This window comes from Dendrobates tinctorius, unplaced genomic scaffold (assembly GCF_039654945.1).
Source record: "Dendrobates tinctorius isolate UK_male_01 unplaced genomic scaffold, ASM3965494v1 ptg000030l, whole genome shotgun sequence".
Taxonomy (NCBI): domain Eukaryota; kingdom Metazoa; phylum Chordata; class Amphibia; order Anura; family Dendrobatidae; genus Dendrobates; species Dendrobates tinctorius.
The window spans coordinates 63,367,668-63,391,597 of record NW_027361698.1 but is presented as its reverse complement, the minus strand read 5'-3'; the positions used below and the strand labels follow the sequence as shown (position 1 = coordinate 63,391,597).

General features: G+C 45.6%; 1 protein-coding gene across 4 annotated transcripts in view; it reads left to right on the top strand.

Moving 5' to 3' along the window:
* Positions 1-8,798: 8,798 nt before the first annotated feature.
* SETD7 (SET domain containing 7, histone lysine methyltransferase) overlaps positions 8,799-23,930 on the top strand; it is a 69,528-nt gene continuing 54,396 nt past the window's right edge. Inside the window, exon 1 of one of the 4 annotated variants that reach the window (XM_073572126.1) lies at positions 8,799-8,828. In XM_073572126.1, the coding sequence (XP_073428227.1) occupies positions 8,814-8,828 (15 nt within the window). In that variant the 5' untranslated portion in view covers positions 8,799-8,813. Of the gene's footprint in view, positions 8,829-12,222; positions 12,512-14,300; positions 14,443-23,930 lie in introns of those variants that run through there. The other 3 variants (XM_073572125.1, XM_073572124.1, XM_073572122.1) reach the window with 3 other exon arrangements.

Below are 23,930 nucleotides of genomic sequence, written 5' to 3'. Positions count from 1 at the left end.
AGACAGGTATGCGTATAGTGTTGCTTTTTTATTTTTTATTTCTTTCAGGAGATCAAGGGCTTCGATTGGATTAGGAGAACAATAAAGATGGAAAACCTGTGTGTTTATTTATTTCATTAAAAGACTTTATTCTTATCATGTGTGTTTACCTAACCCTTGAATAACTCTAGGATTAGTAAAGGATAGGTGTCTTATTGACACCTCTCCATTACTAACCCGGGCTTAATGTCACCTTACAATAGCAAGGTGATATTAACCCCTTATTACCCTTACCCCACTTACTACTTCTACAGGGCAAGTGTGAAAAGCCGGGCAAAGTGCCCAAATTGGCGCATCTAATAGATGGGCCTTTTCTGGGCAGCTGTGGGCTGCTATTTTTATGCTGGGGGGGGCAAGATCAATGGCCACTTACCAGCCTGAGAATACCAGCCCCCAGCTGTCTGCTTTAGCAAGGCTGGTTGTCAAAAATGGGGGGATCTCATGCCATTTTTTTAAATTATTTATTTCAATGATTTAAAAAAAAGCGTGGGAAACCCTCTATTCTTGATAACTAGCCTTGCTGAAGCTGACAGCTGAGGGTTGCAGCCCCCAGCTTTGAGCTTCGTCTGGCTGGTTATCAAAAATAGGGGGAGACCCACGCTGTTTTTTATTATTATTATTTATTTATATTCAGCGCAGGCAGGGGTGGATTAAGGGTAGCCAGGGCCCCGGGCTGTTCAGACTCTGTGGGCCCCCCGTTCATGTGACGGGGTCGGGAAGTCACTTGTTTTCATGATGCATACGGTGCATCAAGGGGCGGGACGGGGTTAAATACTGAGGTAAAAAACTCAGCAAATACGCAAAGTGAGCACGAGGCCTCACAAATACTGAGGTAAAAAACACCAAATACTCAGCGTGTCCATGGGGCCTTACAAATGCTGAGAGAAAAACTCACCAAATACTCAGAGTGTGCACGAGGCCTTATAAACACTGAGGAAAAAGATCATCAAATACTCAGCGTGTGCACGAGCCTTATAAATACTGAGGTAAAAACCTCACCAAATACTCAGCGTATGTACGAGGCCTTATAAATACTGAGGTAAAAACTCACCAAATACTCAGTGTGTGTATGAGGCCTTACAAATACTGGAAGGCTTCCACCCAACATCTAGTCCTGACTCACTTGTACCTAACATCGAAACCAGCTAATAGTCTGCAATCACCTGCTGACCTGGACCCATGACCTGTCAGACAGGTTAGTTCACATGAGTCACACAGAGGCTTCTGCTTCATGAACTTCCCCAGATAGAGAAGCAGCCTCCGATGTGCAGCCTGTGTCCCGATACACAGGAAGAGACATTCCTCGTCACAGGCTGTGCCCAACATGGCAGCAGAGGGGTTAACGCCACAGACAAGTCGCCGTCTCCTCACACACTGGACACGACGCAGCATCTGGCGACGAACAAGCACACATTGCGCAATGTTAGTCATGTCCCAGATGTTCAGCATGTGGAGGACCAAGGGGGGACAAAAAAGACCCCAGGATTGGAACAGGAGCATGGGAAAGTGGACGGTGGTCGGAGGGGCAGGGTTTATATAGGGATCGGAATAAGTAAATATATATATGTATATATATATATATATATACACACACACACATATTACTATATGCGGGCAGAGCACACATGCACAATCCTCAGGTTGTATAACTTTCAACTGGTCAAAACATTTCTCTCAGTAGGCCAAGAAAGAAATGTGGCAGGAATAAAGTAAACATCATAGTAACTTATGTGTGAGGCAGAGGTGACAAGACCCGCCATCTCGTGCCCAACTTACAAGAGGTGCCCACTGCCCACATATAACAAAGTTGATGGATACAGACGACTTCCACTATGATAAGAGAAGACCAAAAAAACAAGGTGTAGATCCCATATATATAAAAATACAATGCTTTATTGGAAAAGGTAATATAATATCACAAAATTGGTTACATAAAACAGGGAAAGGGTAAGCAAAAGTACATGTCACACCAGGTCTGAATGATTATGTGAAGAGGTGGGGGAACGGCAACTACTACACATAGGTTACAAAAAGTCACATATGAAGTGAGGCCAAGGTTTGTGTTAAAATAACAGATAAAGAGTGAAGTCACAAAAGACCAATACCCAAGGTTTAGTATAGGAAAACCTTATGACTAAAAAAGCCAATAGGAACAAGTAATCTCCCCATAAAACACAAAAAATAGCCACAAAATATAGGTATCGCCACTCTTACCCATAGAACCTCTACTCAGAATCCCAGGACACGCAGCCCCAACGCGCGTTTCGCTTTGGCTTCCTCGGGGGGCTGTGTCCAATGTGTGTCCATACTGCTTTATATACATTACATAATAAGGCATCCCCATGTGACTCAATTAGCGGCGCATGTCATGCTGCCGCGACCCGGAAGTTGCGACGCGCTCGGCGCTCCATGATGAGGCAGGTCAGGGGAAAACTCCCCGCTGACGTCAGAGGCCCGCATATATCATTCAATGAGCGCCCGACGCGATGCTCCGGGCCACGGCCTCAAAGACATGCGCACTCGTCACTTCCGGTACCGGAAATAACCAGACCGCCATTTTGGATATGGGAAAAGACGCCAATAATATAAAATTTTATACATACCAAGATACAAAACGAGAAGGGCGTAAATAGCGTGGACCATGGTATATAGTGTGAAAAATGTATACACTGTGAAGATATATATATAATATACATAATAGCACAATAGTGAAATATAAAATGTATGGAGACATAATACATTAAGTGAAAAAAACACCTAAATAGTGATAGATACAATATATTATATAAAGTGACAAAAAACTGATAATAATATAATTGTGACATGAGACAAGGTCCACTGTTCAGTCCTTCAGTTCAATCATAAGATGATTCCAGCAGAAATCTTAATGTGCAATATCTAAAAAGCAGAAAAATACTAAAAAGAAAAAAAGAAAGAATATTACAATAAAATAAGACACACAAAGAATTAAAATAAATTTAAAACCAAGAAACAACGCCAGAGGTTTACAGAAAAGGAACAAAACTAAGTTGCTCATTCAAACCAGCTGGCGTCATTGTATCGAGGGTTGAGATCCATTGGCATTCCCTACGTGCCAATGCCCGCTTAACATCACCACCTCTAGTTCCTAGATGAATACGATCTATCCCACAAACCCTTAAATCCTTTAGGTTACAGTTATGTTTTACCCTAAAGTGACGTGGGATAGTTTTTAAACTGCTCACGTCATCTACTTCACGTCCTGCCAAAATATCCCTCACGTGTTCTCTTGTTCTTACACGTAGTTCCCTTGAGGTAAGACCTATATAAATAAGTTCACAGGTACATCGGGCATAATAAATCACATTTGTCGTCCTGCACGTGATATGTTGCCTAATTTGAAATTCGCTCTGACCATTAGATGACAAAAAGCTGCTTGCCCTCACGTGATTTTTACAGGCCAGGCAGTCACCACATGGGAAAAAGCCCATCCTTTGTCCTCCAAAAGAAAACATAGGCTTCACATTTCCCACATAGTGGCTCCTGCAAAGAATATCCTCAAGATTTTTACTGCGACGAGCAGTCATAAGTGGACCTTTAGACAGATGCTTAGAATAGGGTCCATCAGGAGTATGGACCAATGTACAGTGGGATGTAATGCGGACCATTATACCATTATGAGAAGACATTGGTCCATACTCCTGACGGACCCTATTCTGTCTAAGCATCTGTCTAAAGGTTCACTTATGACTGCTCGTCGCAGTAAAAATCTTAAGGATATTCTTTGCAGGAGCCACTATGTTGGAAATGTGAAGCCTATGTTTAGACAGAATAGGGTCCGTCAGGAGTATGGACCAATGTCGTCTCATAATGGTCCGCATTACATCCCACTGTACATTGGTCCATACTCCTGACGGACCCTATTCTAAGCATCTGTGTAAAGGTCCACTTATGACTGCTCGTCGCAGTAAAAATCTTAAGGATATTCTTTGCAGGAGCCACTATGTGGGAAATGTGAAGCCTATGTTTTCTTTTGGAGGACAAAGGATGGGCTTTTTCCCATGTGGTGACTGCCTGGCCTGTAAAAATCACGTGAGGGCAAGCAGCTTTTTGTCATCTAATGGTCAGAGGGAATTTCAAATTAGGCAACATATCACGTGCAGGACGACAAATGTGATTTATTATGCCCGATGTACCTGTGAACTTATTTATATAGGTCTTACCTCAAGGGAACTACGTGTAAGAACAAGAGAACACGTGAGGGATATTTTGGCAGGACGTGAAGTAGATGATGTGAGCAGTTTAAAAACTATCCCACGTCACTTTAGGGTAAAACATAACTGTAACCTAAAGGATTTAAGGGTTTGTGGGATAGATCGTATTCATCTAGGAACTAGAGGTGGTGATGTTAAGCGGGCATTGGCACGTAGGGAATGCCAATGGATCTCAACCCTCGATACAATGACGCCAGCTGGTTTGAATGAGCAACTTAGTTTTGTTCCTTTTCTGTAAACCTCTGGCGTTGTTTCTTGGTTTTAAATTTATTTTAATTCTTTGTGTGTCTTATTTTATTGTAATATTCTTTCTTTTTTTCTTTTTAGTATTTTTCTGCTTTTTAGATATTGCACATTAAGATTTCTGCTGGAATCATCTTATGATTGAACTGAAGGACTGAACAGTGGACCTTGTCTCATGTCACAATTATATTATTATCAGTTTTTTGTCACTTTATATAATATATTGTATCTATCACTATTTAGGTGTTTTTTTCACTTAATGTATTATGTCTCCATACATTTTATATTTCACTATTGTGCTATTATGTATATTATATATATATCTTCACAGTGTATACATTTTTCACACTATATACCATGGTCCACGCTATTTACGCCCTTCTCGTTTTGTATCTTGGTATGTATAAAATTTTATATTATTGGCGTCTTTTCCCATATCCAAAATGGCGGTCTGGTTATTTCCGGTACCGGAAGTGACGAGTGCGCATGTCTTTGAGGCCGTGGCGCCGGAGCATCGCGTCGGGCGCTCATTGAATGATGTATGCAGGCCTCTGACATCAGCGGGGAGTTTTCCCCTGACCTGCCTCATCATGGAGCGCCGAGAGCGTCGCAACTTCCGGGTCGTGGCAGCATGACATGTGCCGCTAATTGAGTCACATGGGGACGTCTTATTATGTAATGTATATAAAGCAGTATGGACACACATTGGACACAGCCCCCCGAGGAAGCCAACGCGAAACGCGCGTTGGGGCTGCGTGTCCTGGGATTCTGAGTAGAGGTACTATGGGTAAGAGTGGCGATACCTATATTTTGTGGCTATTTTTTGTTTTTTATGGGGAGATTACTTGTTCCTATTGGCTTTTTTAGCCATAAGGTTTTCCTATACTAAACCTTGGGTATTGGTCTTTTGTGATTTTACTCTTTATCTGTTATTTTAACACAAACCTTGGCCTCACTTCATATGTGACTTTTTGTAACTTATGTGTAGTAGTTGCCGTTTCCCCACCTCTTCACATATTCATTCAGACCTGGTGTGACATGTACTTTTGCTTACCCTTCCCCTGTATTATGTAACCAATTTTGTGATATTATATTACCTTTTCCAATAAAGCATTGTATTTTTATATATATGGGATCTACACCTTGTTTTTTTGGTCTTCTAATATCTATGGGTGTCCCGAATGTTAGTTCTGGTCCTGTCTCGTCCCAGTACACTTGATTCTGGGATTGGGAATATGTTTATATTATGGAGTCTGTTCTAATTTGTTTCTGACTTCCACTATGATGATTGGTTACTGGCTGCCCGACCACACCCATTTCACAACTAGTCACACCCATGTCCATGCCCCAACCACACCCATTTAGCACTGCTAATCACACTGACTGGTATTGAGGGCACAGTGGCTGGCATTATGGGCACAGTGGCTGGTACTGTGGGCACACTGACTGGTACTGAGGAAAAGAAAGAACAGAGAGAGAGAAAAAAGAAAACAGAGAGAGAGAAAGAAAGAAGAGAAAAAGAAAGAACAGAGAGAAAGAAAGAGAAACAGAGAGAGAAAGGAAGAAAGAGCAGAGAGAAAGAGGGGACAGAAAAAAAGAACAGAGAGAGAAAAAAAGAAAGAGGGGAAAGAAAGAAATAACAGAGAGGGAGAGAGAAAGAAAGAGGGGAAAGAAAGTACAGAGAGAGAAAAGATTGAAAGGGGAAAGAAAGAAAGAAAGTAAGAACAGAGAGGGATAGAAAAAGAAAGAGGGGAAAGAAGGAAAAAAGAGAGAAAGAAAGAGGTGAAAGAAAGAACAAAGAGAGAAAAAAAGAAAGGTAAAAGAAAGAAAGAACAGAGAGGGAGAGAGAAAGAAAGAGGGGAAAGAAAGACCAGAGAGTGAAAGAAAGAACAGAGAAAGAAAGCCTGGATCACATTGTAGTGCCCACCTGAGCCTCCTGGTGCAGGACATATCATGATCCACTCACATGGCCGACATCCCCGAGTCCAAGGCGATCCCGCTGTCCGCGCTGTCGGAGGAGGACATGGTGTTGATCTGAAGCATTCCCTGAAGTGCCTCCATGGTTCCGTCACAGTCTCCTCCGGTCAGCTTCCAGCACGTCACTTCCGATGGAACGTCACGTGCAAGTTTTCAAGTGCTCCTCAGGGCTCCGCCATATACTCCTGTGTCCGCGGGAAAAGTAAGCTCCCGGTTGGGGCAGTGGGCCAGACTGTCAAAATCTGGGACGGTTGGGAGGTATGAATGTTGCCCATCATACACCTTGTACACGCATGGCTCCACACACCTCATATACACACTGTTCTGCTTTGTATGCCTCGTACACACATGGCTCCGCTCTGTACATCTCGCACACATACGGCTCCACTCAGTACACACATGGCTCCACTCCGTAAACCTCGTACACATGCGGCTCTGCTCCGTACACCTTATACACACGCAGCCACGCTCTGTACACCTTGTACACATATGGCTCTGCTCCGTAAACCTTGTACACATGCAGCTTTGCTCCATTCACCTCATACACACGCAGCTCCGCTCCATAAACACACGGCTCAGCTCTGTACACTTTGTACACACAGGGCTCCATTCCGTACACCTCGTACACACACGCGGCTTTGCTCTGTACACACACACGGCTTCGCTCCGTACACCTCGTACACACACGCGGCTTTGCTCCATACACCTCGTACACACACGCGGCTCCGCTCCATACACACATGCGGCTTTGCTCTGTACACCTCGTACACACAGGCGGCTTCGCTCTGTACACCTTGTACACACACGCGGCTCCACTCCGTACACACCTGCGGCTTCGCTCTGTACACCTCGTACACACACGCGGCTTCGCTCTGTACACCTCGTACACACACGCGGCTTCGCTCTGTACACCTTGTACACACACGCGGCTCCGCTCAGTACACACGCAGCTCTGCTCCGTACACCTCGTACACGCGTGGCTCCGCTCCGTACACCTCGCACGTGCGCGGCTCCGCTCTGTACACCTCGCACACACACGGCTCTGCTCCGTACACGCGCCGCTCTACACCTCGTACACATGCAGCTACATCCACCCTGTAAACCCCTCCTGACCCCACACATACTTCCCTCATCCAGCACCATGACAACCAGCACAGCAGAGTCACGCATACAATACATTGAAGGCTGAGTGCACAGGACCTGTGATGAGGTCACAGGAGGGGAGGAGTCAGATGTCACATGATCAGGGGCCTCCGACTGAATCCCCTGATCATGTGACCCTGACTCCTCCCCTCCTGTGACCTCATCACAGGTCCTGTGCGCACAGAGCAGGGATTTATCAGTGAGAGGCTGGCGCTGCGGTGGCCAGTGGACCTGTTTGGGAGGGCGAAGATGGGGTCGGTACATGGGGGGGCCGTGGCGCTATGGTGGCGGATTATAATGGGACAATTTTCCCTGGGCTGGTGGGCCCCCCACACCACTGGGCCCTGGGCTACCGCCCAGATTGACCTCATTATAATCCGCCACTGAGCACAGGAGCGGCAGATGAATACTCCCATCCGCGGCTCCTGATCTCATTGCAATTAGTGGTAGTAGGTGTCGGATGATGGGATCAGTTGTCCCATCAGCTGACACCAGTGCCCAGAGTTAAACTGAGCATGCTTAGTTAAAAAAACGGAATCCATCGCCCATAGGCGTCCATTCTAACAGACGACGGACGGATCTGTCGCTGTCCAACTTTTCGGCGGACACAAAAAACGTTGCTCTGTGCGTCATGTCTGGCTGACGGACAAAGAATTTCCGATGGATCCGTGGAACGACGGATGAAACGTGCAGCCATCCATCGCAATCCGTCGCTAATACAAGTCTATGAGAAAAAAACGGATCCAGCGGCATCAGTCGCTGGATCGTTTTTTTTTTCAAAAAACGACAGATTGCGACTGATGGAAAAAAACTGAAGTGTGAAAGAGGCCTAAGCAGTATCTGGTTATCAGACCGGTTTCTTGTGGTTCATTCTTTCTTCATTTGTACAGATCACCAATGACTATAAGATTTTGACGGATTGTTTGTTAATGTTAGGTTTGGATCAGTTAAAATCACGTTGCATTCCCTCAGGTTTGGGGCTACGATGGAGGCATCCAATTTTGGCTTGAGTGAAAACATAATTAAGGGCATTGGGAGATGGGGTTCTAATTGCTATAGTTCTTACATCTGACCTAACTTGTCTTTTTAATTGTTTGTTTTTCAGGTTCCAAGAGATTGGTGGTCTGGATTATTGGCCATTCATTTATTTTTCGGCCAATGGACGAGCAGCAGGTCGGTGTTATGGTGTTAATCTTGATCTGAATTCAGATTTATATCAATAGTATTGGTGCGGGGTAAGAGGTTTTCGATGGTTTTGTTTAGAGGAAGTGCTCCAGGATCCCATGCTAGGTTGGGAGGCTTCTAGTGTTTGGATTCTACATTCGAGGGGGCTATGATGTCGCCAGAGTACCATTGCTTTCTTTGCTGGGATCCATGCAGAGGTCTTTTTTGATTTTTAGAAGTTTATTTCCCCATTGCATTTTGTGCTTCTTAGAGATAATTCCTCGCCTCATTTGGTTTCAGCAAGGAGTCGCATTTCATGGATAAAATGTGCAAACGGATTAAGTGAAGTATGGCAAAGTTCTTGCTTTCGCTTGGAGGAGTGTCATATAGGCATAGGGAGTTGGAGGGTTTCGGGGTAGGCTTGATTAGGAACAATGGTGTGCATCTCTCAGAAGTTGGATGGATATATTTATACTGGTCCGGCCAATTCGATTGAGGAGGCTGCGGTGCTTTGGAAGGCCAAGCTTGCTTGGCGTGTGGGTGCTCGCCCAGCTATGCTGGGTGGAGATTGAATGGTTTTAAGTTGCTTTGGAGTAATGAATTTTTATGGTTGGTTATTGGTTTTATATATTTAATATTTATTTGTTTTACTCATTTATATAGCACCATTAATTCCACAGCGCTTTACATACATTATCATCACTGTTCCCAATGGGACTCACAATCTAAATTCCCTATCAGTATGTCTTTGGAATGTGGGAGGAAACCGGAGATCCCGGGAGAAGCCCATGCAAACACGGGGAGAACATACAAACTCCTTGCAGATGTTATCCTTGGTAGGAGCCAAGAACCCCAGCGCTGCAAGGCTGCAGTGCTATCCACTGAGCCATCGTGCCGCCCCATATTTGAGTAACCATTAATAAATACCGCAGCCTTTTATCTGCACACCATGTGGTGTGTTTCATTTAGTTAGTTGGGAAGGTGTTAAAGAGTGGGAGGGTTTGGTGCCTGCCATCCCATGGAATTTGAGGGGCCTATATATTGGAAACTCCCCAAAAGTGAGGCCATTTATAAAGACGGACCCCTCAAATACTTTAAAACTGTGGTCAGGAATAATTTTAACCCTTCAGCTGCTACACAGGAATTAATGCACAGTGGAATGAAAAAAAAATTATTTACCCCTAAAATCTTGCTTTAACCCCAGATTTCTCACTTTTGCAAGATGTTCTGTTTGGAGAAACAGCACAAACCCCAAAAACATGTGGGGATTGCTCCATACCTATTTTGAGCCCATACTTTAGAGTCAATTCTTTTAGCGTTTCTGCAGCGCTTTTCACTTATTAAAATAAAAAACACGAGTAAAAACGCTACAAAAACCCACATGAAAACAAGACAACGGGTGTATTTTTCTGGGTTCACTCTGGCTTTTAGTGTAGAAAAAAAAACCTGCAAAAAAGACACCAGTGAACATTCCCCAGGGCCAACACGATTACCAACCATGGTGACGACATTCTACAAAATAGAAGTCATTAAAACTGTGTATGAGAAATAAATGATTCCATCTTCCTGGATCTGTGAATAAATCATCCTATTCTGAGAAATGATAGCTCGCACTGGTTTGGGTGATGTCACTGGTTCGCGTGATGCCACAGGTTTGGGTGTTGTCACTGGTTTGGGGGATGCCCCTGGTTTGGTGGATGCCACTGGTCTGGGTGTTGTCACAGGTTTGGGTGTTGTCACAGGTTTGGGGGATGCCACTGGTTTGGGGGATGCCACTGGTTTGGGGGATGCCACTGGTTTGGTGGATGTCCCTGGTTCGGGGGATGTCACTGGTTCTGGGGATGTCACTGGTTCGGGGGATGCCACTGGTTTGGGGGATGTCACTGGTTTGGGGGATGCCACTGCTTTGGGGAATGTCGCTGGTGTGGGTGATGTCCCTGGTTTGGGGGATGCCCCTGGTTTGGTGGATGCCACTGGTTTGGGGGATGTCCCTGGTGCGGGTGATGTCCCTGGTTTGGGTGATGCCACAGGTTTGGGTGTTGTCACTGGTTTGGGGGATGCCACTGGTTTGGGGGATGCCACTGATTTGGGCGATGTCCCTGGTGCGGGTGATGTCCCTGGTTCGGGTGATGTCACTGGATCAGGGGGGATGTCCCTGGTTTGGGGGATGTCCCTGGTTTGGTGAATGCCACTGGTTCGGGGGATGCCACTGGTTCGGGGGATGTCACTGGTTTGGGTGTTGTCACAGGTTTGGGGGATGCCACTGGTTTGGGGGATGTCCCTGGTTTGGGGGATGTCACTGGATCGGGGGATGTCACTGGTTCGGGGGATGTCACTGGTTTGGGTGCTGTCACTGGTTCGGGGGATACCACTGGTTCGGGGGATGTCACTGGTTTGGGGGTTGTCACAGGTTTGGGGGATGCCACTGGTTTGGGGGATGTCCCTTGTTCGGGGGATGCCACTGGTTCGGGGGATGCCACTGGTTCGGGGGATATCACTGGTTCGGGTGTTGTCACTGGTTCGGGGGATGCCACTGGTTCGGGGGATGTCACTGGTTCGGGTGTTGTCACTGGTTTGGGGGATGCCACAGGTTTGGGGGATGTCACTGGTTCGGGGGATGTCACTGGTTCGGGTGTTGTCACTGGTTTGGGGGATGCCACTGGTTCGGGGGATGCCACTGGTTCGGGGGATGTCACTGGTTCGGGTGTTGTCACTGGTTTGGGGGATGCCACAGGTTTGGGGGATGTCACTAGTTCGGGTGTTGTCACTGGTTCGGGGGATGCCACTGGTTCGGGGGATGTCACTGGTTCGGGTGTTGTCACTGGTTTGGGGGATGCCACAGGTTTGGGGGATGTCACTGGTTCGGGGGATGTCACTGGTTCGGGTGTTGTCACTGGTTTGGGGGATGCCACTGGTTCGGGGGATGCCACTGGTTCGGGGGATGTCACTGGTTCGGGTGTTGTCACTGGTTTGGGGGTTGTCACAGGTTTGGGGGATGCCACTGGTTTGGGGGATGTCCCTGGTTCGGGGGATGCCACTGGTTCGGGGGATGCCACTGGTTCGGGGGATGTCACTGGTTCGGGTGTTGTCACTGGTTCGGGGGATGCCACTGGTTCGGGGGATGCCACTGGTTCGGGGGATGTCACTGGTTCGGGTGTTGTCACTGGTTCGGGGGATGCCACAGGTTTGGGGGATGTCACTGGTTCGGGGGATGTCACTGGTTCGGGTGTTGTCACTGGTTCGGGGGATGCCACTGGTTCGGGAGATGCCACTGGTTCGGGGGATGTCACTGGTTCGGGTGTTGTCACTGGTTCGGGGGATGCCACTGGTTCGGGGGATGTCACTGGTTCGGGTGTTGTCACTGGTTTGGGGGATGCCACAGGTTTGGGGGATGTCACTGGTTCGGGTGTTGTCACAGGTTCGGGGGATGTCCCTGGTTTGGGTGATGCCACTTGCTGCTTCTGAGAAGGCAGCGATCTCTTGTGCAGGTGATCAGGCACAATACTGCAGAGAAGAGCTCCACTACTAAGAGGTGCGGTGCACGCTGTGTCCGTAGGGGGCGCTGCTGGCCGAGCTCACGGGTTCTCAGGCATCGTAGAGGGAGTCGCACGCACGCGGAATAACTTGGTGTCTGTCAATCGCAGGGGAAGCCATGGACAGCGATGATGAGAACGTGGAGGAGACCGTGGAAGGTGGGTGCTTTGTGTCTGGCTTTGCTGCCCGGGCAGATTGCAGCGCAGATCAGTGTATGACATGGAGACAGTAGCGTGGCTGCTAAGATAGGGTCTCCCCAAAGAGGACGCGGCGGAGGCTGGAGGGGGAGGATGGCGTGTACAAAGTAACAGCACGATGTGATGCAACTTCATCTGCCGCCGAGATTAGCTCCTTCTATATACGGATCCGGCCCATAGAAGGGAAGAGGCAGCATGGCAGGGCGAGCGTGCGATCCGGCCACTGCAGGGTCCCATGGCAGGGATCTGCTTCCTATAGATTGCTCAGCATTGAGGATCTATGGCCGATCCGGGGGCCCTGGCCTAGGAATGCGGGGTAGAGCAGCAGATCACACAGACTTTCCCCAGGCGATCTGTCACCCCATCCTGACAGGCAGGAGCTCGGCAGAAAGCAGTAACTTCTACTGGTGTGTGCACGAGGACAAAGCTCCAGTGTCCAGAGGGGGTCAGACCCTCCACCAAGGGGTCGTACACACTGTCTGGCCGCTGGACTCCCTACAGGATTCCTACTCGCCTGAGTCTTAGGATGTTACATTAGTTATATAGTAGTCAGTTGGTGCCATTTCCTTTGTTGTAAGGTGTTATCAGACCTCACAATAATAGAAAAATAAATGCCAGAAACCAAAAGAGAAGCTGGTGATGCACAGACCACCAGCATGGGAGCTCTGCGACCACTGGTGGTGCTGGCTCAGGAGCTGCCCCTTGTAGATAAGGATTGGGGACCACTGGAGCACCCTGGACAGTCGGGGAAGGAACAGTGGAGCAAGGCGCTTTGTTTATGGCCACATTCACACGTTCAGTCTTTGGTCAGTATTTTACCTCAGTATTTGTAAGCCAAAACCAGGAGTGGGTGATAAATACAGAAGTGATGACGTGTTTCTATTATACTTTCCTCTGATTGTTCCTCTCCTGGTTTTGTCTCACAAATACTGAGGTAAAATACTGAATGTGGACTTTTATTTATTTATTTTATATATATATATACTTTTTTTTTTTTTAATATAGCTGCTCTTTTTTTTTCTTCCCATTTGAAATGGCGTTCTGTCCATAAATAACAATAATACATTGTCTCAGTGATCATGAACAGGTAATATCTGGCCGGACCACAGACACACGGGGCAGTAATGTAATTGTACCTAAAGGGGCCCAGGTGATGGCCAGCGGCTTCCAGGGCCCTGATAATAGTCTCATCATGAGCTGATGCACTACACTCCAGCCTTGGGGAGAACTAACAATGTCCGCGCCTCAGGATCATGGTCCTGGAGGTCTCCTACAGCCAATGAGATGATTTCTGATCCTGTGCAGTATGTGTGGTGGATGGATCCACAGCGGGGTGAATAAGTTCACATGATGAAACTGTTTACCCTGAATCAGTAATCTTAGATATCGGGCTGCATATTTATATATCAGTATTGACCTAGGAGAGCGCTCCTGTATATCTGCTGCCTATCAGGTGAGCACAGTAGAGCTAATGAGAAATGACCAGCCTCACGGAAGACCGATAGTTGCCGATACTTCAAAGATTCTCTAAGGGCTTGTTCACACACTGTGCTTTTTCCGTGGAAGAAATGCGGAGTTCTACAGTACCAGCAAAGTGAAAGAGATCCCTTAAATCTCAAGCACATGCTGCTTTTTTTGTCCTTGCAGATCAGAACCATTGAATTGTTTGGTAGATTTTTTTATTTTTTTTTTAAATCTGCAGCGTATCCATTATTCCAGCATTTTTGTAGTGTTTTTCAGACATTCAAATGAATGGGCAAAAATGCTGATATTTTTCACAACATGCATCCTGCTGTGGTTTTTGATGCAGAAAGAACGGCTGCAAGTACTAGATTGTGTGCATGGAGATGAAGAGCTTCTGTCCACAGTGAGAAGCATCACCTTTACATTAGGTAAGGGCTCACACGAGCGTAGAAATCACATTACCATTCAGGAGAACCTGTCAGCAGGATTTAGCCCTATAAGCTCAAGGCACGGCCATAATGGCCTGTGCTGCTGATTAATCTGATACCTGATGTAAAGGGATCCGCTCCATGGCTGCTGAATACTCGGCTTATAAAGTGTGTACTCCAGGGTGGGATGTGGGTGCAGGGTCTTCTGGTTCTCCGTCCCCCACCAGCCTCTTCTGCGTCTTGTACAGGTCACTGATTACTTGGTGACATTCCTTCTTTATTAAATTCTGCGCCTGTGCCATCATTGTGTGGGTGGCGCGTGTGCAGTGTATCGGCATCCTGTATGCAAGACTTCGATAAAATGTCGCCATAGGCAGCAAATGCACAGATCGAGATTTCGGCTCAGTAGTTTTTCACCAAGCATGCGCCACCCACACAATATTGGTGGCAGCGACGCAGGATTTTTTAGAAGAAGGCAGGTCACTGAATAATCAGTGACCTGTACAAGAAGCAGAGGAGGCTGCTTGTGGGGTGGAGAATCAGAAGAAGACCCTGCTCCTACGTACCACCCCAAAGCCCACAAGATGTCATTTTATCAAAAACTTCAGCCTTTACATCAGGTATCATATTAATCAGCTTCATAGCGCCATTATGGCCATGCCTTTAGTTTGTAGCTCGATTCGGATGAGAAGAAGATCTCAGCATACTGCGAGCGGCAGCGAGAAAGATGTCTATACAAGTCTATGAGTGCGTGTGAAGCATCGGACTGCACTGAGATGTCTCTGGAGTGCAGTGCAATTCCCAAGGACAGCAGCAGTGGAAGAGAAGGAGAAATTACTTTCTCCGTCTCCTCTGCACCTGTGCAGTGGAGTTAGAAAAAAAAAATGTACAGACATTACAGCACGGGATCACAAATGTTTTTCTTTGAGGTAAAACATTGGTGCAGTAGGTTTGGTGGTGCAGGGGCTCCACCATTTTGTGAAACCCCCACAGATCCATCCCAGGCTGATACGTGGCAGTTTCGCAGATGATCGGTGGGGCGGGGGCTCCGTCGGCATTTTTGGAAATCCTGAAGCCCCCACACATCCATCCCAGGCTGCTGTGCACACTTTTGTAGATTCTCGGTGGTGCTGGGGCTCCGCCGACATTTTGTGAAAGGCCGGAGCCCCTGCACTTCTATTGCTGTAATGAGCTGGTCTCCATTAAAATGGCCGCTGGAGGCGGCGCATGCGCAGAATGAGATCTCGGGAGACGAGATGGGATGTGTCTCCTGGTAAGTGCATCCGGCCTATAAGACACACCCCCATTTTCCCCAAAAAAATTTTGGGGAAAAAAGTGCGTCTTATAGTCCGAAAAATACAGTAATTATCCCCATTCACTAAATGTTTCTGCTTTCTTTGAATACATTCTTTTTCTTGCCCACAGTTTAATACTGATGGCCATTTCATTTTGCGTGTACCTGCATTTTGCTTTTTATGATCTTGGAGACCATTTTTTTATGTTATGAACTGAACTGGATGGCTTTACTTTCTTTGTGAACTGGCTTAGTGGCCTTATGCATGTTTTATGTTTGGCACCTCATTGGATTTTATTCAAGTCTTAATGTTTTATTTTTGTTTAACAAATCATTGATAAAAAACATAATTTTGACAATATTTTTGGTTGCTTTTGAACACGTTGTTTGACATTGTTCTTGGTGTTTTCGTAAACCTTTCATTTCTCTTTTGTTGTATAAGATGTTTTTCTGCTAAAATCACGACTTTTGGATATGGGATGGACCCCACTCCATTTTAAAACAACCATAACTACAGTAAATCTAGACACTACAATAAATACACAAAACACACTATTTTGGTTGTCAAAATGGCCACAGCTTTATTTAAATCACAGGATTAAAGGGAATCTGTCACCCTTTTTTCGGCTTGCAGCTGCTGGCATAGACATCGGGGGCTTATCTACAGCATTCTGCAATGCTGTAGATAAGCCTCCGATGTAACCTGACAGATAAGAAAAACACGTTATATTATGCTCACCGGGGTGGGCGGTCCGGTCCGATGGGTGTTGCGGTCCCGTCCGACACCTCCCTTCTTCATGCGATGACATCCTCTTCTCCCGTCCTGTAATGGCTGCGGCGCAAGCGCACTGCTCTGCCTTGTTGAGGGCAGAGCAGAATTCTGCAGTGTGCAGGCGCCGGACCTCTCCCGATGCCTGCGCACTGCAGGACTCTGCTCTGCCCTCAACAGGGCAGAGCAGTGCGCCTGCGCTGGAGCCATTACAGGACGGGAGAAGAGGACGTCATCGCATGAAGAAGGGAGGCGCCTGACGGGACTGCAACGCCCACCGGACCGGACCGCCCACCCCGGTGAGCATAATATAACGTGTTTTTCTTATCTTTCAGGTTACATCTGAGGCTTATCTACAGCATTACAGAATGCTGTAGATAAGCCCCCGATGTCTATGCCAGCAGCTGCAAGCCGAAAAAAAGGGTGACAGGTTCCCTTTAAACAATCACAGTAGGAGTTAGGTGAAGTGCTTGTACATTGGGATTCACAAGTCCTGTGATACCCTCAACTGTCTGACAGCACCAGGACAGACAGCAGTAAAGGGGCACCAATGACCCTATTATTCTCACTCCTGTGCTTAGCCACTGTGCCCGCCGCTGATTGACGTTACCATTACAACATCCTTGAAGCTGGCCACCAAAGCCGAGCCTGTTCACCACCATGAGGTTTTTACCTCCTCTATTAGTTAAAATGAGTCCACCTTAACTTGTCCACAACTTTCACCCGACTCCTAAACCACAAAACTGTGACGGATTATAAATTCCAAGTCACATTTGACACTTTTAGCCATATTTTTTTTTTATAATAATAAATGACTTTTGTAAACTTATAAACTAGAAGTCCCTGCAAAAGCATTAAGGGAAGTAAACTTGGCAAACCTCTGAATCAGTCATCCTACAGCGCTCAGGAGAGGAAAAACCTCTGTGGAGGAAACCTCTAGGGAACCGTGACTGAAGGAGTGCGTTCCCTTGAGCTAAGAGGTTAATGTTAACTCTTTATAGCCATAATAAAATAGGACCTGATACAAAATATACAATGACTAATTAAACAGAATAAAGCATTCATTGTTATACAAGCAATAATTAAACCGTTTTAGGACCGTTTAGGGCGGGAGGGTGAGTGATGTTTCCTTCAGGTCATCCGGTGAGAGAGGTAGAGAGACAGTTACCGCCTCTATATAACCCACCCTGCTCATAGTAACCCACCAGGCACTGACATACTGTGTTCCTTCCTCTTCAAGCAACATCACTCTTGCTTAATGTCTACACCGCTATACAAACAAAACTGCAGGAGTTAAAGGTCCACCCCTCCCAAAGTCATGTCCTCCGCCGCCTAATGCTTCGGTGGTTTCTGTATTTTCCTTGCACGCCATGTCGGACCCTTCTTTGCTCGTTTCAGACAGAGCCCCTATGGAGCCATGAAGTGTAAGGAGGACTTTTAAAGGGGACATAATATTCCATTTCATTGTGTTACTGTAGCTACCATAAAAGACAAACGCTGCCATAAAAAGGTCAAACTGAGTCTGTTTCTCATTATATTTAATGGCTCCAACAGGGTTTCATCTGCATCCCATGTTGGGTGCTTCATGAAAGCCCCTGATTGAGATGGAAAAGGCGTCTTAATAACCACAGTGTCCAAATATCCCAATATGCTTGCGCTCACTGTATGTTAACCTGCCGTGAAGACAAGTCACTTCTTGTACAAGGAACTCTGTTATTTACAGTGCCTTGCGAAAGTATTCGGCCCCCTGGAACTTTTCAACCTTTTCCCACATATCATGCTTCAAACATAAAGATACCAAACGTAAATTTTTGGTGAAGAATCAACAACAAGTGGGACACAATTGTGAAGTTGAATGAAATTTATTGGTTATTTTAAATTTTTGTGGAAAGTCAAAAACCAAAAAGTGGGGCGTGCAATATTATCCCCTTAATACTTTGTTGCGCCACCTTTTGTTGCGATTACAGCTGTAAGTCGCTTGGGGTATGTCTCTATCAGTTTTGTACATCGAGAGACTGAAATTCTTGCCCATTCTTCCTTGGCAAACAGCTCGAGCTCAGTGAAGTTTGATGGAGATCGTTTGTGAACTGTAGTTTTCAGCTCTTTCCACAGATTCTCAATTGGATTCAGGTCTGGACTTTGACTTGGCCATTCTTACACCTGGATATGTTTATTTGTGAACCATTCCATTGTAGATTTTGCTTTGTTTGGGATCATTGTCTTGTTGGAAGACAAATCTCCGTCCCAGTCTCAGGTCTTTTGCAGACTCCAACAGGTTTTCTTCAAGAATGGTCCTGTATTTGGCTCCATCCATCTTATCATCAATTTTAACCATCTTCCCTGTCCCTGCTGAAGAAAAGCAGGCTCAAACCATGATGCTTCCACCACCATGTTTGACAGTGGGGATGGTGTATTCAGGGCGATGAGCTGTGTTGCCTTTACGCCAAACATATCGTTTGGCACTGTTGCCAATTGCCAAAAAATTCAATTTTGGTTTCATCTGACCAGTGCACCTTCTTCCACATGTTTGGTGTGTCTCCCAGGTGGCTTGTTGGAAACTTTAAATGACATTTTTTATGGATATCTTTGAGAAATGGCTTTCTTCTTGCCACTCTTCCATAAAGGCCAGATTTGTGCAGTGTACGACTGATTGTTGTCCTATGGACAGACTGTGCCACCTCGGCTGTAGATCTCTGCAGTTCATCCAGAGTGATCATGGGCCTCTTGGCTGCATCTCTGATCAGTCTTCTCCTTGTTTGAGATGAAAGTTTAGAGGGACGGCCGGGTCTTGGTAGATTTGCAGTGGTATGATACGCCTTCCATTTCAATATGATCGCTTGCACAGTGCTCCTTGGGATGTTTAAAGTTTTGGAAATCATTTTGTATCCAAATCCAGCTTTAAACTTCTCTCAACAGTATCACGGACCTGCTTGTTGTGTTCTTTGGTCTTCATGATGCTCTCTTGCATCAAACAGAACCCGGAGACTATCACATAGCAGATGCATTTATATGGAGACTTGATTACACACAGGTGGATTATATTTATCATCATTAGTCATTTAGGACAAAATTGGATCATTCAGAGATCCACAATGAACTTCTGGAGTGAGTTTGCTGCACTGAAAGTAAAGGGGCCGAATAATATTGCATGCCCCACTTTTCAGTTTTTGAATTTCCACACAAATTTAAAATAACCAATAAATTTCATTCAACTTCACAATTGTGTCCCACTTGTTGTTGATTCTTCACCAAAAATTTACATTTGGTATCTTTGTGTTTGAAGCATGATATGTGGGAAAAAGTTGAAAAGTTCCAGGAGGCAGAATACTTTCGCAAGGCACTGTAGTTATTTGAACTACAGTGCCTACAAGTAGTATTCAACCCCCTGCAGATTTAGCAGGTTTGATAAGATGCAAATAAGTTAGAGCCTTCAAACTTCACACAAGAGCAGGATTTATTAACAGATGCATAAATCTTACAAACCAAAAAGTTATGTTGCTCAGTTAAATTTTAATAAATTTTAAACATAAAAGTGTGGGTCAATTATTATTCAACCCCTAGGTTTAATATTTTGTGGAATAACCCTTGTTTGCAATTACAGCTAATAATCGTCTTTTATAAGACCTGATCAGGCCGGCACAGGTCTCTGGAGTTATCTTGGCCCACTCCTCCATGCAGATCTTCTCCAAGTTATCTAGGTTCTTTGGGTGTCTCATGTGGACTTTAATCTTGAGCTCCTTCCACAAGTTTTCAATTGGGTTAAGGTCAGGAGACTGACTAGGCCACTCCAACACCTTGATTTTTTGCCTCTTGAACCAGGCCTTGGTTTTCTTGGCTGTGTGCTTTGGGTCGTTGTCTTGTTGGAAGATGAAATGACGACCCATCTTAAGATCCTTGATGGAGGAGCGGAGGTTCTTGGCCAAAATCTCCAGGTAGGCCTTGCTATCCATCTTCCCATGGATGCGGACCAGATGGCCAGGCCCCTTGGCTGAGAAACAGCCCCACAGCATGATGCTGCCACCACTATGCTTGGCTGTAGGGATGGTATTCTTGGGGTCGTATGCAGTGCCATCCAGTCTCCAAACGTCACGTGTGTGGTTGGCACCAAAGATCTCGATCTTGGTCTCATCAGACCAGAGAACCTTGAACCAGTCTGTCTCAGAGTCCTCCAAGTGATCATGAGCAAACTGTAGACGAGCCTTGACATGACGCTTTGAAAGTAAAGGTACCTTATGGACTCGTCTGGAACGGAGACCATTGCGGTGGAGTACGTTACTTATGGCATTGACTGAAACCAATGTCCCCACTGCCATGAGATCTTCCCGGAGCTCCTTCCTTGTTGTCCTTGGGTTAGCCTTGACTCTTCGGACAAGCCTGGCCTCGGCACGGGAGGAAACTTTCAAAGGCGGTCCAGGCCGTGGAAGGCTAACAGTAGTTCCATAAGCCTTCCACTTCCGGATGATGCTCCCAACAGTGGAGACAGGTAGGCCCAACTCCTTGGAAAGGGTTTCGTACCCCTTGCCAGCCTTGTGACCCTCCACGATCTTGTCTCTGATGGCCTTGGAATGCTCCTTTGTCTTTCCCATGTTGACCATGTATGAGTGCTGTTCACAAGTTTGGGGAGGGTCTTAAATAGTCAGAAAAGGCTGGAAAAAGAGATAATTAATCCAAACATGTCAAGCTCATTGTTCTTTGTGCCTGAAATACTTCTTAATACTTTAGGGGAACCAAACAGAATTCTGGTGGTTTGAGGGGTTGAATAATAAATGACCCTCTGAATAAACTTTTCACAATTTAAAAAAAAATTAAACAAAGAAATAACATTCTTTTTTGCTGCAGTGCATTTCACACTTCCAGGCTGATCTACAGTCCAAATGTCACAATGCCAAGTTAATTCCGAATGTGTAAACCTGCTAAATCTGCAGGGGGTTGAATACTACTTGTAGGCACTGTATATTCTTTCTATTGCTTACAGTTGAGTTCTGATTCACAAAGAATATCTACAAGGAATGTATGTTAACAACAGGTTGTTAATAATGGCAAAAGTAAATACAATTAATGTAAAAGTGCAGCTGTTTAATATGCATAAACGGCTAGGAGAAAAGCAATTGTGAATTTAACACGTCTTTTTTTAATCTTTTATTGTTAGAGATTGGAGTGCCAATCCTGTTGTGAACCTTCACCATCGTACATCATGGAGGACTGCAGCGCATCCATGATTCTTAAAATTGTTTTTTTTAGTTGTGATCCATAGAAAATAAAGAGACAATTAAAATCCACGTACCATGATCACAGACTAGTGACTACTGCAGTCATGTCAGGTGGATTTTAATTGCGTATTTTCTATGGATCAGAAATAAAGACGCAATGTTGCTTTTTTTTTTTTTTTTTTTACGAATTAACCCTTAATTTTCAATTATGTTAAAATGCATACTTTATCTGTACCAAGTGGTTAATGTCAAAAGAGGTAGTGGGGGGGAATAATGACATCTAATCAGTGGCCCTCTTAGAAGTTATCACACCCCTTGTCTGGATCATAATGCATTAATAAACAAAGAACGGGATGGGGCAGCCTGATGCCCGAGTTTATGGACGTTTCTGTACTGGTGGATATTTACTTTTACTTCTGGAGTAATTTGAAGTTGTCCCGGTTTCTATCTTCAGGAGCGCACCTCCACCCTGCCTCCATGTCTCCTGCTGGGGGGGGTGTTCCTGAAGATTGTCAGGTCGGCTGCTTTCCTAAAACCGTGCGCTCTAATGCTGCAAGCAGACGTAGTTTTGCCTCTGCAGGATCAGAAGGGTGCTCTGACTTTGATATCTCTATCCACTGCAAGGGTATAAGAGTTCCCCGTCTCCTGTCACAGTCAGTAGCACTAGGTATTTTCTGCAGATGGGGATTATATGCTGGCAAACTATGAATATAGCTATTGTGACCTTGTAGCATGTTAATTGTAATCCGACTGATGACTTGTAATAAACCTCTGCTTGTTAATGACTCTTAAGTATTTTTCCAGCTATATACAATCTTGGATGTGTAGACCCTATAGAAATGTACGATTAGAGTCTAGTAAATAAGCGCCTTGTTCTCTAAGGATGCTTACATGCTAGTACCTGTGTATTACCTCTCAGACAGGCTGCAGCCATGACAATAATCCTACAGGTGGACAATCGAGATCTGCTGCTATGCTGCGACAGCAGACAGACGAGAGATTAGGGCAGTGAGTGATGAAGGGCTTAGACAATAATATACTGCTGGGGACAGTGGATGAAATGTGTTGACGATATGTTATCAGGATTTGGAAATAGTGACTTTCAACAGTTTTTTTTTTTTTTTTTTACGTGCTTGTAAACTTTTGGCAGGTCGTTAAAGGGTTGATTTCTGAAGGTATCCAACTATTCTGCCTTGTGCTTCAGACCCTCACTAGTCTCAAGAATTCAGCCTCCTGGTTACATCCAAACACTGTTCAAATGACCTTCAAAGACCTAATATCTTATGGTTCTTCGCTCTATTACCAGTTTTGCCTCTATTAACAAGGCGTATGGCGGTCTCTGGACACATTGTACATTTATATCAGATTTCCAAGTGCCCATGCCAAAACCAGATGTGAGCAGGCCCTAAAATGTATCAGTATGGATCTATGCTGATATAAGGAACATGTCACCTGTCAAAAAAAGTTATTTGCCTGCAGATCTAATGGTAATCTACAGGCAAATGGAGTTTAAATCATGTGTGGCCGGCTTACTGGCAATACGGCCAGAGGGAAAAAAATGTAAGGGTCCCCCTGCCCCAGGGAGAGTATAACTTGAGTTATGGCCAGCAGTCACAATACTCTCTGGATGCATGATAAAGCATTTCCCCTCCAGTATGTTCTGTTCTTTCATTTTCTCTATCTATCTATTGCAACGTATTGCATGTCGTGGCCTCAGGAGCTGAGCCTGCACCATCTGCAGTAGGGAGCCAGCTGTAATTTACCCCATTTGCTTCACGGAGAGATAATGACTGAAGGGCCGGGGTCACACATGTGAGTGTGATGCGAGAAACTTGCACATCAATACCCGGCACTGCCGTCGGCACTTGGGACCAGAATGTGCGGCTGCATGTATTTCTATGCAGCCGCACACTCCGGTCCTGCGTGCCGGCGGTAGTGCCGGGTATTGATGCGAGAGACTCGCATGAGTTTCACGCATCACACTCGCAAGTGTGACCCCGGCCTTAGCCTGACGTTCAGTGTGGTCTTTGAACCTGTGGAAGGACCTTTGGTTTATAGGAAATACATTTGTGGTAGCCTTAAAATCTTCTCACTGGCCATCCAACTCAGTTTACTCATAGCATGCATTGTAAATCACACCTGATGATGTATTTTCTATAGCGCATCCGCTTCCGTGTATCATAGGATCAGGTGGGCATTATACATATGTATAAAT